Source organism: Vigna unguiculata, chromosome 9, assembly GCF_037176805.1.
Source record: "Vigna unguiculata cultivar grain cowpea cultivar isolate G323 ecotype 2 chromosome 9, ASM3717680v1, whole genome shotgun sequence".
NCBI lineage: Eukaryota > Viridiplantae > Streptophyta > Magnoliopsida > Fabales > Fabaceae > Vigna > Vigna unguiculata.
The window spans coordinates 39,614,333-39,628,903 of record NC_140800.1 but is presented as its reverse complement, the minus strand read 5'-3'; the positions used below and the strand labels follow the sequence as shown (position 1 = coordinate 39,628,903).

Sequence of the window (14,571 nt, the reverse complement as noted above, 5' to 3'; positions counted from 1 at the left end):
TAAGAGACTCAAATATCACTTCAATACAAAACAATGTTAAGAAGTTTTTTTTTTTTTTTTTACTTATATTTTATCCGGTGAAACTTCCGTTTGATCTTGAATTATTAACTCGTACATATGAACTTTCATAATGATAAAGATTGGTTAACAATATTTTATATTTGATCACCTCAATTAAAGTTCTAGCTCTCATAAAAATGTTATGTAAACAATTTATAATAGTTATTACAAATTTGTTTAAAACTATGGGTTGCAATTAGTGTCTAGTCCGACGGGCCGACCCGCAGGCCTGCACAAAATATACAGGGCAGGCTTAGAAGTTGAACCCACAAGTTCGTCACAGTCCGGTCCGTAAGCTCGTATAAAAAAAGAAAACTTACACTTGTGTATACTAGTTATTTTTTTATGGACTCTTGCATTAACGTTATAAATTATTGTATAATTGAAAAAAATAAGTATTATGTATTTTTTAATGTGCTAAAATTTAAAGAATACATTGTGTATGTCATAGTATGAATATGATGAAAATGTTGAATTATCAATTTATCATCCAACTCTCCAAAGTCTTTACTTAATTTTGTGAACTTCTTAAAGTTTCCTAATTTTTAAACATTAAAAGTTTATCATAAGAATTAAAAAAAAAAAAAACAGCCCACGAGTCAAGTGATGTGCGTGACGAACCAGTGATTGCAGCTCACATAAATTATGCGGCACGAGACAGATCAGTCTACGATGTGCAGACCTTATGTAGGTCAAACCGACCCGCATTGCTATCTATCTGAAACTAAGGTCAGTGATTGAATTTAACACCTTTAAAAAATACTTATTTTCATTATTGTTTCAAGTTAGTTGAGAGGAATTTCATTTATAAGTAGTAGTTGACCAAATATAGCTCATAGTTGCAAAAAACAGATCACTTTCAGCACATTCACAAAGCTTACACGTCAACTCTTGATAAAATCATTACAAATTCGATAAACAATATTAATAATAAGATTTAATACAAAAATATATTTCACATCTTCCTATGATGATAATGTTAAACAATTATTTCACTTTTTTTTTTCTGTATGTCGGTTGTCTCTATTTGTTATCTATCTTCTTTCCTTATACTGGTCGAACCTTGCAGTCAATATAGAAGGAAAATCTTTGTTATAAATTGGACACCCTCTTAATATTCTTATTAACGAAGGATATGCAAGTAATTTTCAAAACGTTTTGATTTGAACATGTCTTGTAACACAATTCACCAGCACTTTTCTTAATAACGAATCACGAATATTATGCATTTTTAATTTCACTTTAAAGTTTGAAAAGTACAAACGTATCAATTGTTTGATCTTGTTGGAATAATAGATTATTTGTGGATTGAAATCTCTGCATAGAGCGTCTAAAATTAGAAGATATCGACAGGGATTTTGAAAAGAAGAGAGAGAATTTTGAAATGCAAATGAGGCCACACACGAAAACGCTAAGAAATTTAGTTTTTGTCGTGTAACTGCGATATCATGATACACAACAAAACACGTCGTTGGTTTTATAAATAAAAACTCCACTTTTTATTCTTATTGTAATCTCCGTCTGCACTTTCGTAACACTATCAGCACTCCGATTATTTATGTGCTTTAAACTAAATAAATAAATAAAAATGGAGCGCGTGGAGTTAAATTCAAAGCATTGTGTGATGGACTATTTCAATTCAAACCATCGCACAATAAATGGTACATCGGTTGTTGAATGTAAATTCAAACCAGATTTATCTCAAGAAATTGATGATAATTTTATTACAATTAATAATTTGGTGCAATATAATATCTGTAAAGTGTTTTCTGAAGGAGAGATAAAAGAATTTCACTTATTAGAGAATTTTATGTTATCGATAAAAAATTATAATTAAGATTAATTATAGAAAAACACACAAATTTAGAAGTTTATGTCCTATTTTATTTTCTTAATGCTGTAAAATGTTTATTAAAAGGAAAATAGAAGCGAGTGTAATGCACGCGCAGTTTTCCAGAACTAGTAGGAAAAGCCAACCACAATCACCGCGACTACGCGTTTTTTTGCCCGCCAACTATACCAAATGAAAATACGCCACGTGGAGAATCTCAGCCAATAATCTGCGCAAGTGCAACGAGTATTGGCTGTACCGTAGAAAACACCGTTCCTTGATTATTTCCACTTCCGATGCGAACAACGTTTTATCAGCATTTACATTTTTTCCAGCTCCTCCATCGCGCAATCTTAACCGTCAGATATCAGGGCCCACAAAACAAACGGATCCGGGACAAGTATAAATAAACACCCAACTACGTCAAACCAGATTGCGCTTGCATTGTGGTGTGTAGCGCTGTTCTGTTCCTGTTTTCTGTGTTGCGAGTCCGTGTCTGTTTCCGAAATCGTCTCCGTCGCAGGGGGCGATGTCTTCCGCCGAGACGGAGATGGAGCCTCTCACGTCGGGGGCGAGCAACCGCATAATTCCGCTCCTCAAGGCTCTCAGGGCTTCGCTCATCTTCGTCTACACCTTCTTCCTCTCCTTCCTCTTCTTCATCCTCCCCCGCCGCCGCCGCCTCTCCTCAACGGCGGGGCCACCGTCTCCCAAGAAGCATTTGAGGCGGCGCTGGCTCGTGCGCGAGGAGGAGGACACGTGCCGCCGGAGAGCCTTGGCGCAGGACTACCTGGGAATGGGTCGCGACGAAGGGTGGTACCGCTGGAGCACTTCCATTTTCTATGGGGTTAGAAACAACGCTTTGTTTTGCCGCTCATGGTTCCCAGTTTCCGAAGATGTCAAGTGAGTTTTTCTTTCACTCCGTTGTTCACTTTACGTTTGGCAATTTCAACACGTCTTCTCCGTTTTTTTTAACGGAATTCTGTCAAACCCTGTTGCGTGACGAACTCTTGTGTCGGTGTTCTGTTCTCCATTTCTTAGCCTCGTGTGTACACGTAGAGAATTCTAGAGATAGGGATTGAGCTCAAGTTCTCGACACATTTTTTTAATTCGGAAATTCTGTTTCAGGGTAAAGGGTGAATGAGCTTAAACATTAGAAAAATAGAAATGATTCGTGTCACTGTAGCTTGATTGAGGTGATTTGTTAGCAAGTTTCGTGGTTTCATTTTGAGAGGTGTTTTAGCTTTTCTGTCGTTCCTGTGAGAGCACTTGAAATTGAACTGGGGTGAATTAAGTGTATCTAGAATTGGCTCCTCTCTTGGTGATATAGAGTAATTGGACAAAGAGAGATGGAAGATGCAAGTGGTCGAAAATTTGAACTGAATTTTTTGTTCTTAAAATTTGGGTGTAGAACTATTTTGTTCTACATGCTGAATGCAATGAAATTTGCTTGTGTATTATTGTGTTAGTATACAGTATTGACTCGTTGGTTTATTATTGAACTGTTTACAAACAGCAAAACGTTAAGCTTCACTGATTTTTAATAGTCGTGTTCACAGGACAGTTGTTTTGTGTCCTTTTCCGACATGAGAGATGAGACAGTCTAACGAATGTATTGTTAGAAAGCTCCTGCTTATTGACTGTGCTTTCTTTTCTTTATTTAATTGCTTGCCTCTTTTCTTGTTACCATGTAAAGCCAACTTTCTCTAACATTTAGCTCAACTTATTTTCTTTGTTCTTTCAGGGGCATTCTGATCATCATTCATGGGCTCAATGAACACAGGTAATCTTGCTCAATTGCTTTGTCCTTTCTTTTAAAAAACAAAATTGCTATCTTTCAGGAGTTGATGAATGTTTTTCATTGCGGGACTAGTTTACTCTGCCTTCAGTTTTTGCAAAATTTGATTTTTCAAACGATTGTCAATACATTTAAATCTTTCCTTTGATTGTTTCTAATATAAGATAACAAGAAGTACCCCCCATCCCCTTCCTATTATCTGACTTAGTACTCATTTTTCAGCGGAAGATATGCGGACTTTGCGAGGCAATTAACATCATGCAAATTTGCTGTCTATGCAATGGACTGGATAGGTATTTAAGATTTCTCTTTCCATTTGGTCCCTTGTGATCCTCATTCGTTTGCATTTTTTTTAATCAAATGGATCTACCTTAGACTTAACAACAGTAAAATTCTGTCCTTATCATTTTGTGATGGATCCGGAGTGATTTGTTTTACTGTTACAGGTCATGGAGGCAGTGATGGCTTGCATGGTTATGTTCCTTCTCTTGATCATGTGGTTGCAGACACAGTACGTACATTCCTTCTTGCTTTTGTTAAAATTCATGTTCTTGTATGAATATAGACTTGTGGTATCTGTTCCTGTTTGTGATAGTTCTTGGAATGGAAAACCGTTCCACATCGTAGTTTTTCTACCATTTTAATCATCGGCACAGAGATATTGGGTAAAGTTGGAATACATGTTAACCTTTTCTTCTTAGATCATGAAGTATTGATATTTCTGAAGTCTTTTTTTTCCAAGCTATGGTATTATATTCTCAGGAATCTCATATCCACAAATATTATAATGGCAACGTCATTTTATAACTTTCTTGAAAACAAAAGATATCTAGGAATATTTTTTTATAAGCATCAGAATAAGCATTCTCACTTTCTTGGAAATGCAAAAAGATTCCGTGAAACAAATTCAAGTTAACTTGTGAGCTTATTTCTTGCTTTGGCCTACCAATATTTTGATCATGCTCTCTAGAATAGTTATTTTGTATCTTTTGTTCAATTTCATTATCATTGTTATTTGTAGTAGTTTTCATGCCATACAGCAATTTCAAATATTGCATTTCATGTCAGTCAGTGTTTTTAGCAGTGTACTTTTCTTACTGATAGTAATGGTTTGAACAGGGGGCTTTCTTAGAAAAGATCAGATCGGATAATCCTGGGATACCATGTTTTCTCTTTGGTCACTCCACTGGAGGAGCTGTGGTCTTGAAAGTAAGGGCTGAAATCTCATGCATTAAATTTGTCTCTGTTGAATTTGGAAATTTAATTTCTGCAAATTTCATGTAGGCGGCTTCCCATCCTCATATTGAAGTAATGGTGGAAGGAATTATATTAACCTCGCCAGCTTTACGAGTGAAGCCAGCTCATCCAATTGTTGGTGTAAGTTTTGCATTCGTAGCTATCTGCGGAAAACTTGTACATGTTTTTATGCCTGCAGTTAAAGCATGCTGTAATATACAAAGTTATCATGAAAGTAACAACCTCCCTTTTGAATTGATAATGTCAATCCTCTGACTCCAAATAAAACTATAGTCAGTCTGCTATGATATGATATCTAGTTACACAGAATCATTGACTCATTCACAATCTCAAGTTTTAAAAGTTTATTGATGTGTTGATGCAGGCTGTTGCTCCAATATTTTCTCTGGTGGCTCCAAGGTTCCAATTCAAAGGAGCAAACAAAAGGGGCATTCCAGTTTCGAGGGATCCAGCAGCGTTGTTGGCGAAGTACACAGATCCTTTGGTGTACACAGGACCTATAAGGGTCCGAACTGGTCATGAAATACTACGGATATCCTCGTACTTAATGCGAAACTTCAACTCTGTGACTGTGCCATTCTTTGTTCTGCACGGCACTGCTGACAAGGTAACTGATCCAATGGCCTCACAAGATCTGTATGACAAAGCAGCTTCAAAGTTCAAAGACATAAAGCTGTATGATGGTTTTTTGCACGACCTTCTGTTTGAGCCTGAGCGTGAAGAGATTGCTCAGGACATTATCAACTGGATGGAAAAGAGACTATTCACTATCTGAAAATGTAAAATAAAAAAAGAACATGATGTAATGGTGTTTGATATATATGAGAACACAAGGGATGCCAACTTTGATAAGTGTAGAAAATTTAATTCGCCCGGGCAAACGAGGTGGCGGAGGCAGATAGCATTATTAATCTTTCGTTTTAGGCTGTTTGATAAATATAAATATATGAATTCTGCGAACATCTTTGCTTTTTCAAGAAACATGTAAATTTAGTACACCTAAAATTTTAGTAGTTTTTCAGCTCTCAACAATTCACCATTCTTTCAATGCATCATGTCTCCTCTCTCAAGTTTCATATAAAGCTTTCACCCTGAAGGAAATGGTTTCATATAAAGTTTTTATATACAAATATTTACCATGCAATTAAGAAATCGATACGTGATCATTTAACATAAATTTCTCATCATGTTCTTTTTTATCATCACATACTTTCATCATGGTATTTTTTTACATAATACGCATTAACATAAGTTTTCTTATCCTCACACAGTAAGAATATTTGACACATTTTTAAATTAACATGCTTAGAGCACAAATAAAAATATTTTTTAGGGGACTTTGAGCACAAACTAAGTTGATGTTGGATGCCTAAGCAAAAAGGCAGATCAAATCTAAAACACCAGTTGAAGCGAAATATTGATAGGGAAGATGACTTTAAATGATTATGAAGTGCAGAATAAGCAAACTCAACTTAAAAAAGAGGGAGTATTAAAGTTTCAAACTCATGATGCCTTGTTAGCTCAAAATAAGTTAATGACACAATAAATGAAAATTCTTATGAAGAAACTCTCATCATTATCACATGAGATCCAAAATACTTCCCAAGTACAACACCACCAACAATTACAAAGTTATATGTTGTGTGGAAGAGATCATACTTATAGGCAATGTGTTGTGCAGAGTCAATTGCAGGAAGGAAGTCAATTATATGGGAAATCAAAGCCTCCCAAGCAACTATGGGAATTTCAATAAAGGATGGAAGTTTCATCCAAGCATGGGACAAGCTGGACCATCAAATTCAACAATAACAACAACCTTCCTTGCTCAAGAGGCAAACAAAACTTGAAGAGACAATTTAACGATTCATGTAAGTGTTTATTTCAAATCATAAGAGCACAAAAGTCTCTATTTGCAATTTAGAAACCCAACTAGGTCAATTGGAGAGAAAAAAACTTGATCAATATAAATTTCATGGTAGATAAGCATTTTGAAGGCTAGAGACATTCAATTCTATCATCATTCTAGTATTTAGTATGTATTGAAGTAACTAACTCCCTTCTTTACGGAAGGTTGGGTGTAATATATTCTTAATTCTCTTTATGGATTCATCATCCAATAGAAATTTTTTTCATCATCTCTTTTGTTTTAACTGCATAGTTTATAATTTTTGTACATGCGGGAGTACCTACTAATTCAAAAGATAGTTTCAAAAATCTGACTATGATCTTCAATTGTATATTCTAGATATGGTGTATATGTTCAAAGGGGAGGTTCCTAAAAAGGTTGTTGTTTTTCACCTCAGTCAAGTCCCTTACTTATAGATTTTTCAAATTGGATTGGGTCTGCAACGTTGTACTTGATCAGGTACTGGAATATCTTGGATATATATATATATTTTAATTTTCTGAAACTCAATATCTTTGATATATTCTTCAAATATTCTTATTAGTAATTGGAGTAACCACCTTGGTGAATAACTCATGTTGTGGATAATCTTTGAATATTCAGTACTCTACTTGAATAATAATTTTTAAAATATTTTTTAATCGTTGAAGTTTTCCCTTTATCTTGGAAATACTCACCAAATCTTGAGTGATCTACTCATAATTTGCAAAATATAAACTAAATACTTATCTTTTCCAATTTATTAAATAAAACCTACAATATTTAAGAAAACGATAAAAAATAAAAATAAAAAATAAATAAAATAAAAATATGATAATGTCAATTATCGATGTATGATTTATCTTGGAGTCTATTTGAGGAGATTCACGTAATTCTACCATAAAATTTAAGCTCAGCTGTAAATTAAATAGTTCAATATTTGTTGCTAAAAAGACTTCTAACGTAATTAAGGTGGAAAATTATTATTAATATATAAAAGTAATGATACTTTGATAATCTTTATTTTATATATAACTATTTCACACAACCTTATTATTATATTAGTAAAATATATAATATTTAAAAGTTACCTTATTACTTTTTCAAGTTGTTGTATATAAACTAAATATTTTCAAAATTATTTTATTGTTTCCGTAAACCAGAAAGAAAGAAAATCAGTGTTTCTCATCATTAACTTATATCTATAACAATATATAAAGAGGATTCCTCTTTTGTGTCCACATTTCATAATACCAAACATACCCTTTATAATATTATTATTTATTAATTTTTAAAATTAATAATTATTTTTATCTATTTTTTATAAAACTGTTTATCTTTTTTTTTATTCATCAACAATTATTCTCTCTATTTATTTCATTTTATTTTTAATAAATATACATTTATTTTATATATTAACTTAATAACATTATACTATTATCATCTACTAATATAATATCATTCATATTTAAAAAATACACACACAGGCGCGATAGCGCCTGTGTTTACACTAGTATATATATATATATACTAATTTTGTTTGATACAAAAACTCCTTTTATTTTCTTTTTATTCTAAAAATATTATAAAAAAACAACTATTTACTCTCTTGCTAATTAAATATTCAAGACTATTCGTTTTTAAATTTTATTTATTCGATTTATTTGCACATTGATTATTTTTGGAAGATCTTTATTTATTTACATTCTAGCATAAATCTTTTTGAACAATAATTTTATTAGAAAAACAATTAAATCCATCTATCATTTTAAATAGATAATAGTGAATTATTACTCCCACACTAATCCAAGTAAAAAAAAAAAGTTACGTGTACCTTTCAAAACTTTACTAATATTTAGGAAGGACAAAGAAATGTCATTATTCCATTTTGTAACCAAATTTTAGTGAAATTAATTTTACTCACTTTTTCAAATTTGTCTTATAGGATTTGAACACTACATAGTGTTATTAATTTTAAATAATCTAACTATGTAACTAGAAAGTAGAGGACGTCTTTATCTAAACCAAAAGGATGAACATGTATCACTATTGTATTATGAAGTCACGTAGACAAAAGAATAAATCACAAAGTAATTAAAAATAAATAAATATATTAAAAAAATTCTAAGACAACTTAATTTTGTACAACCTAGGTTCAATAATCAAGATCTATCTAAGTAGTATAAATAATACTTTTCACTAATAATAAATCTTATTATTTATTGTAATTTTTTTATTTACTGTAGTAACTAATTTTAGACGTGAGAATGTCTTTACAGACTGCCGTGCTACCGATGTGAGAAAACATCTCGACAGAACGATGAAGAAAACTAATAACATAAAAAATAAACAGAAAAGTATACCTAAATGTTAACCTAAGAGATGTCAATTTCAATAGAAGATTTGTCCTTTGATATATATTTAATCCATATGGGAACATAATCTAAATTCTCTATATGTATTATTGTACGGTGTTTGTATTTTATCTCCCTCTTATTATTGTATACAACTATGTATGCATAAAGATGATTCACGAAGGAAACTCTAGTAGTACACACATGGATTGCGTCTGTTACGAATAAAAACAAAAATGACACAAACCACAAGACAAAGAGCAGTGCAATACACGTTTTTTTAATAATTTTATATATCAGAGTCATGTGAGTTTGATTAAAAGTATTATACATAATTACAATGGGAAAAGATACAAAAAATTGAAGAATTACGAGGTAACTCAAACAAACCCTTTTTAAGCAATAATTTAAAAGATTTAGTCAACCAGATTTAAAAATTAAAAATATATATGTTTTCCAATTCTACCCACATGGATGAGATGAAACTGAGACATAATACGGTAAATAAAAAGAAGTTGGTGAAAGCAAGATGAAAAGGACACAGAAAAAGATCATAACTTGAATCTACCTAGTTGGTGTTACATGCAAGCACAATCTTCTTGGCGACGATCTCCACATAAGATTCAATAATGGAGTTCAAATCTTGGAAGGTCCAGCCTTGAACGGGATCACAGACAAAGCTCCACTCGATCTTGGATCCACGGTGGTGGTTGATGGGGAACACCTTGATTGTGGCGACATAGGACTTAAATCCGATGTTGTTTTCACCAACTTCGTAGGTCAAACAACGTTGTACAGGATCTATCTGAAGCAGCTTCTCTTTGGCCCATTTGATGGTTGTTGTCTTCTGAGCATCATCACCAACCCCTTCTTCTTCTTCAACAGTGGAATTAGCACAATAGCGGATGAGACCAGGTTGACCTGAAACTCCCTCTACTTGGTAACATGTTTCTATGGGAATCCACTTGTGTAGGTTGCAGAAATCTTCGAAGACATTCCATGTAAATTGTGGATCTGTGTCTGGTAGCTCAGCCATGGCTTTACCTTCCCATTTGAGGGTAGATTCCTCTGTCATTGTTATCTTCCTATGATAGTGAAAGTGGTGGTTAGAGTGAGGAACTGTGTATTACTAAGGAAAGGAAAATATTCTATGCATCGCGAGAGTTAATGGGAAAGTGGGAATCTCTTGCAACCACACAATCAAAATCACACACACATGCCATTTGTTATAAGAAAGACAAAATAGTTATGATGAAGGTTACACGTTACTTTGGATAGATCGGCTAGAACGTGGAGACAAATAAATACAAAATTAGATGGTAAAAAGTCTCACGTCAATATAATATAATTTACGATATATAAATAAATAAATAAAATTTTTATTTTATATTTCACCCGAACCATTTTCAGTAATTTCTAATCCACCCTTGACATGTAGTTATAGTGAATTATTTTTCTTAAGGAAAACTTCAATCATAATGTTTTAGGTGGTGATTGATTTCTTTTCATCTCGTCTCTCATAAAAACCAAATAAAACACGTTTCTACGAAGGAAGGATGAAAGAGATATGAACTATTTTTTATAAGGTGTTAAAATAGCAATTCAGAAAGTAGAAATAGTGTACAAAAATTTTTAAATAGTAAAAAAAAAAAGTACTGTATGACTATTCTTTGGTAAAACAGCGTAAACAAAATAAGAAAAGAAGTAGATGATAAACAAAAATATTTTGAAAACTTAGTAAGTGTGGATAACTTTTTACCATAAATAAAAACTTGTCTGAAGAGTTTACAGTATAGAATTACAGTGGGCTAGAAAAAAAAATGCATGGATTTTCTATATTAAAATAGTTTAAAAAGTGCTGAGATATTGAAATATAACTCACTTAGAGAACGAATAATTAAAGTTGACATAAACAATCGGATTATAATTTCAATTATAATTAAATAAGAAAAATATATAAAGCTTTTAAAAATGTAATAGCCAAATACATAAAGTTATTGACGATGTAATAGTTTTTTTTTTTCATCGGCAATAAGGAGGATGTAACAGTGACTAAAAATTATAGTGAGTAATTTAATTTCTTATATTTTGAAATGTGAAAATCATTTTCCTACACATCCTTATTTAAAAATATTGAAATAATAAAGTACAAACTACAATGGGAAAACAAATTAAAAGTAAAAACAGTTGAAAAATAATGTCAATTAGTCCATGACACATATATAATATTAAAAAACATCAAATTAAAAAAATTATGAAAAATATAATATGGAGTTATTAAATAACAAAATTGGTTGACTGAATTAAACAAACAAACAAACATGCCAGATCAAGAAAACTAGACAAACAAACACTTGCATAAAAGTTTAACAACAATCAAACAATAGTTTCAGTTCTGAGTAAATTAACCAAACAAACACTTGCAGAAAAGTTTGACAACAAGCAAATATTAATTTAATGTATCATGCTTGATTATTAATTGCACAAATTTCAAACACCCAGATTCATTATCTGACCAGATGTGAAAACCTATGGTGTGTTGTATGCAAGTTCGATGTTCTTCTTCACGACCTTCAGAGAAGACTCAACATATGACTCCAAACCTTCACAACTCCACCCTTCCACTGGATCACACACAAATTCCCATTCAATCTTGCATCCCCCCTCCTCGTTTGACAGCACTTTGAGTGTGGCCACATAGAACTTAAATCCCATGTTGTTCTCGACAATTTCATAAGTCAAACATCGTTCGACAGGATCAATGGCAAGTACCTTCTCTTTGGCCCACTTCAGTGTCGGGGTGTTCTCCACATCAACTGTTGAAGCACAGTATCTGATGAGACCAGGTTTGCCAAGAGTACCCTCTAGTTGATAGCATGTGTCTAGTGACATCCACTTATGGATGCTGCAGAAATCTTCTACCACAGTCCATGCTACTTCAGCATTTGTTTCTGCAAGCTCAACCACTACTTTACCTTTCCATCTTTTATCAGATTCCTCTCCCATACTTCTCAAAGTTATTGGCTACACTTTATAGTCAAACAAAGTTATACATCACTGGACTTAATACAGAAAGTGCAGAAACTAGATCGATATGATAAGTATAGATATGATAAGTATATGATGCTATTTCTAAATACAAAAAGAAAAAAAAAAAGGAGAGTGATGAATTAATGAGGAGATTGATATGCATGAGGTGTGTTAATAATGTCTTAAAGCATGTTTATATTTACTTAAAAGAAATAGAGGAAAAGCAGTGGTGTGCAGTACATGATAGAAATGGAATAGGAATATGATGCTGATCATTAAAGTTACAGCACAAGTCAAGTTATATTCATATTTCTCCTCTCCCCATGTGTTTCTTTCTTTTCATTGAACATCTTTTCGGACAAGAATAATCTTTCAATAAAAAAAAAAAAAGAACGTATGATCCAAGACTTAAGATTTGAAGTATTGTTACATACAAAAGTTAATGTTAGGATTAAATGATTAGAGAGAAAAAAATTAAAAATTATATCACTTAAGAATTATGTCATATGGAAACAGTGGATGCTTATTAAGAAAAAAGGAACATCCGGAAAAAAAAAAGCCATTAAAATGACTTTGATCAAGAAAAAGGATTCAAGATTCGATTTTGCATAAAGAAAATGTTATAGCACATTGTGACTTCCACCTTAAAAGTTGTTATCCTAATCCTATATATATATATATATGTGAAACCTACTACCTATTACCTAATTTTCTTGATTATATAAAATTGTTAATGTGTTCTTAAACAAATTTTTTTATTTAGACTTGTTTTTTTCATTTGCATTTTTACTTTTGGAAGAGAAGTTGTTTTATAAAATGAATTACATTTTTTAGTAATATTTTTAGTCCAAACAGATGTTACCCTATTCCTTCTTTTCTCTAAATATAGTAAAAGGCCATGATGAGGTAGTTTTTTATTTTGAATTTTAAATTAGAAGGCTCTCCCAAATAATCAAAAACCAAAAATATTATATATATATATATATATATATATATATATATATATATATATATATGCTCTAACATTTAAATTTCAATCTAATTTAAATAAGTTTTCAATATTTTTATTTAAAAAGCTTTCGCAATATATGATTAGGAAAAAAATGCATCCAAAATAGTTATTGTTATACATTTGTTCTTTATTTCATTCTTCTATGTTTTAATATTTTTACGTTTTCTACATCAAACATTATTCAATATGGTGTTTCGTGTTTTCAAAATTGTTTATTTTAGTCCTTTCTAGTAAGAAAAGGTTATATAAGTTATTAGTTAACCTAACTAATGTTTTAGTTAAGGAAGTTATCAAAATAAACTCTTAACGAAACATTAAGTACCAAAAGAAACAGATTTAAAAACAAAACCACAACTAAAACCGTGTTAACATATATGTAAACTAATTTATTAACTTCTGTCTATAACGTTTTAATTATAACAACTAAAATAAAATATTTTAAAAAACATAAAGTTTGAGGATTTTAAAACTTGATGTACAAAATAAATAAAAAAACAACAAAATACAAAGAATTAAAAGCAAATCGAATTTTTAGAACACATCAGTCTATGTTTTGTTGAAAGTATCTTGACTTTGTTTCTTTTTCATCATCCGTCAACAAAATTAGTCAAGGGTTTGTTAAAGAGTGATTCTATTATTAGAACATATCATAATATAGTTTATATTTGTTAATTAAAAGTATTTAGGATGTGCTTGTCTTTCATCAGCTTCGAGGAATATTAACTGAGTAAAACTTTCTAAAAATGTTTCTATTGTTGATTAGGTTCCTGATAAAGATTAACCGGATATGAACTTGTTAAGAATGTTTTTATTGTTAATTACCTACAACTTTGATAAAGACTAGCTCAGGAAAGATTGAAGATTAGCTGAATAAAACTTGTTAAAAGTATTTTTATTGTTAATTAACTATTGTAAGTGTATGAGAATATAGGTAAAATTTTTTAAAAGTATTTCTACTGTTAATTACCTATAGATGCTTGTACAAGGATGACTGAGACACCCTAAGGTAAAACTAGCATTTCTATTGTATTAATTAACTATGGGTTAAAACTTTTAAAAGTATAACTATTATATTAATTGGAAGACATCTAAACTATCACTATTACTAAACCCTTATTTTATCTATTTTATTCTTTAATATAATAAATAATATATAATAATTTTAATTTTAAAGCATATAAATTTCTTTGAAATGAGATAAATTAACTTACCTCAAGATGATTAACTCAGCAAGGGTTATGCAGAAAGCATCTCTTTCCTTCTACACTTCACCTGTAAGCTTAGGCCTTGTGACATAAATTGGATTGTCTCCTCCTTAATATACTTGATAAGGGTAATGTTCATTAG

At 31.3% G+C, this 14,571-nt stretch overlaps 3 protein-coding genes across 4 annotated transcripts; 1 reads left to right on the top strand and 2 right to left on the bottom strand.

Annotated features, from left to right (window-relative positions):
• Positions 1–2,316: 2,316 nt before the first annotated feature.
• LOC114163935 (alpha/beta-Hydrolases superfamily protein) lies at positions 2,317–5,903 on the top strand. Its single transcript, XM_028048329.2, has 7 exons — positions 2,317–2,791; positions 3,633–3,671; positions 3,909–3,979; positions 4,133–4,197; positions 4,806–4,895; positions 4,971–5,063; positions 5,308–5,903. Exons 1-7 carry the CDS (start codon positions 2,421–2,423, stop codon positions 5,716–5,718), a joined length of 1,140 nt encoding a protein of 379 aa, XP_027904130.1. The 5' UTR covers positions 2,317–2,420; the 3' UTR covers positions 5,719–5,903.
• A 3,708-nt stretch (positions 5,904–9,611) lies between these two features.
• On the bottom strand, positions 9,612–10,257 carry LOC114162606 (lachrymatory-factor synthase-like). Its single transcript, XM_028046548.2, has one exon. It carries the CDS (start codon positions 10,255–10,257, stop codon positions 9,751–9,753), a length of 507 nt encoding a protein of 168 aa, XP_027902349.1. The 3' UTR covers positions 9,612–9,750.
• A 1,454-nt stretch (positions 10,258–11,711) lies between these two features.
• On the bottom strand, positions 11,712–14,571 carry LOC114164566 (lachrymatory-factor synthase-like). 2 transcript variants are annotated; one of them, XM_028049285.2, is made up of 2 exons: positions 14,436–14,571; positions 11,712–12,211 (listed from the first exon to the last, which is right to left on the bottom strand). In XM_028049285.2, the coding sequence occupies exon 2, from the start codon at positions 12,186–12,188 to the stop codon at positions 11,712–11,714; it is 477 nt and encodes a 158-aa protein (XP_027905086.1). In that variant the 5' UTR covers positions 12,189–12,211; positions 14,436–14,571. The 2 variants fall into 2 exon arrangements, with proteins under 2 accessions (XP_027905086.1, XP_027905087.1); XM_028049286.2 differs by having other exon boundaries at positions 11,712–12,206; positions 14,436–14,524.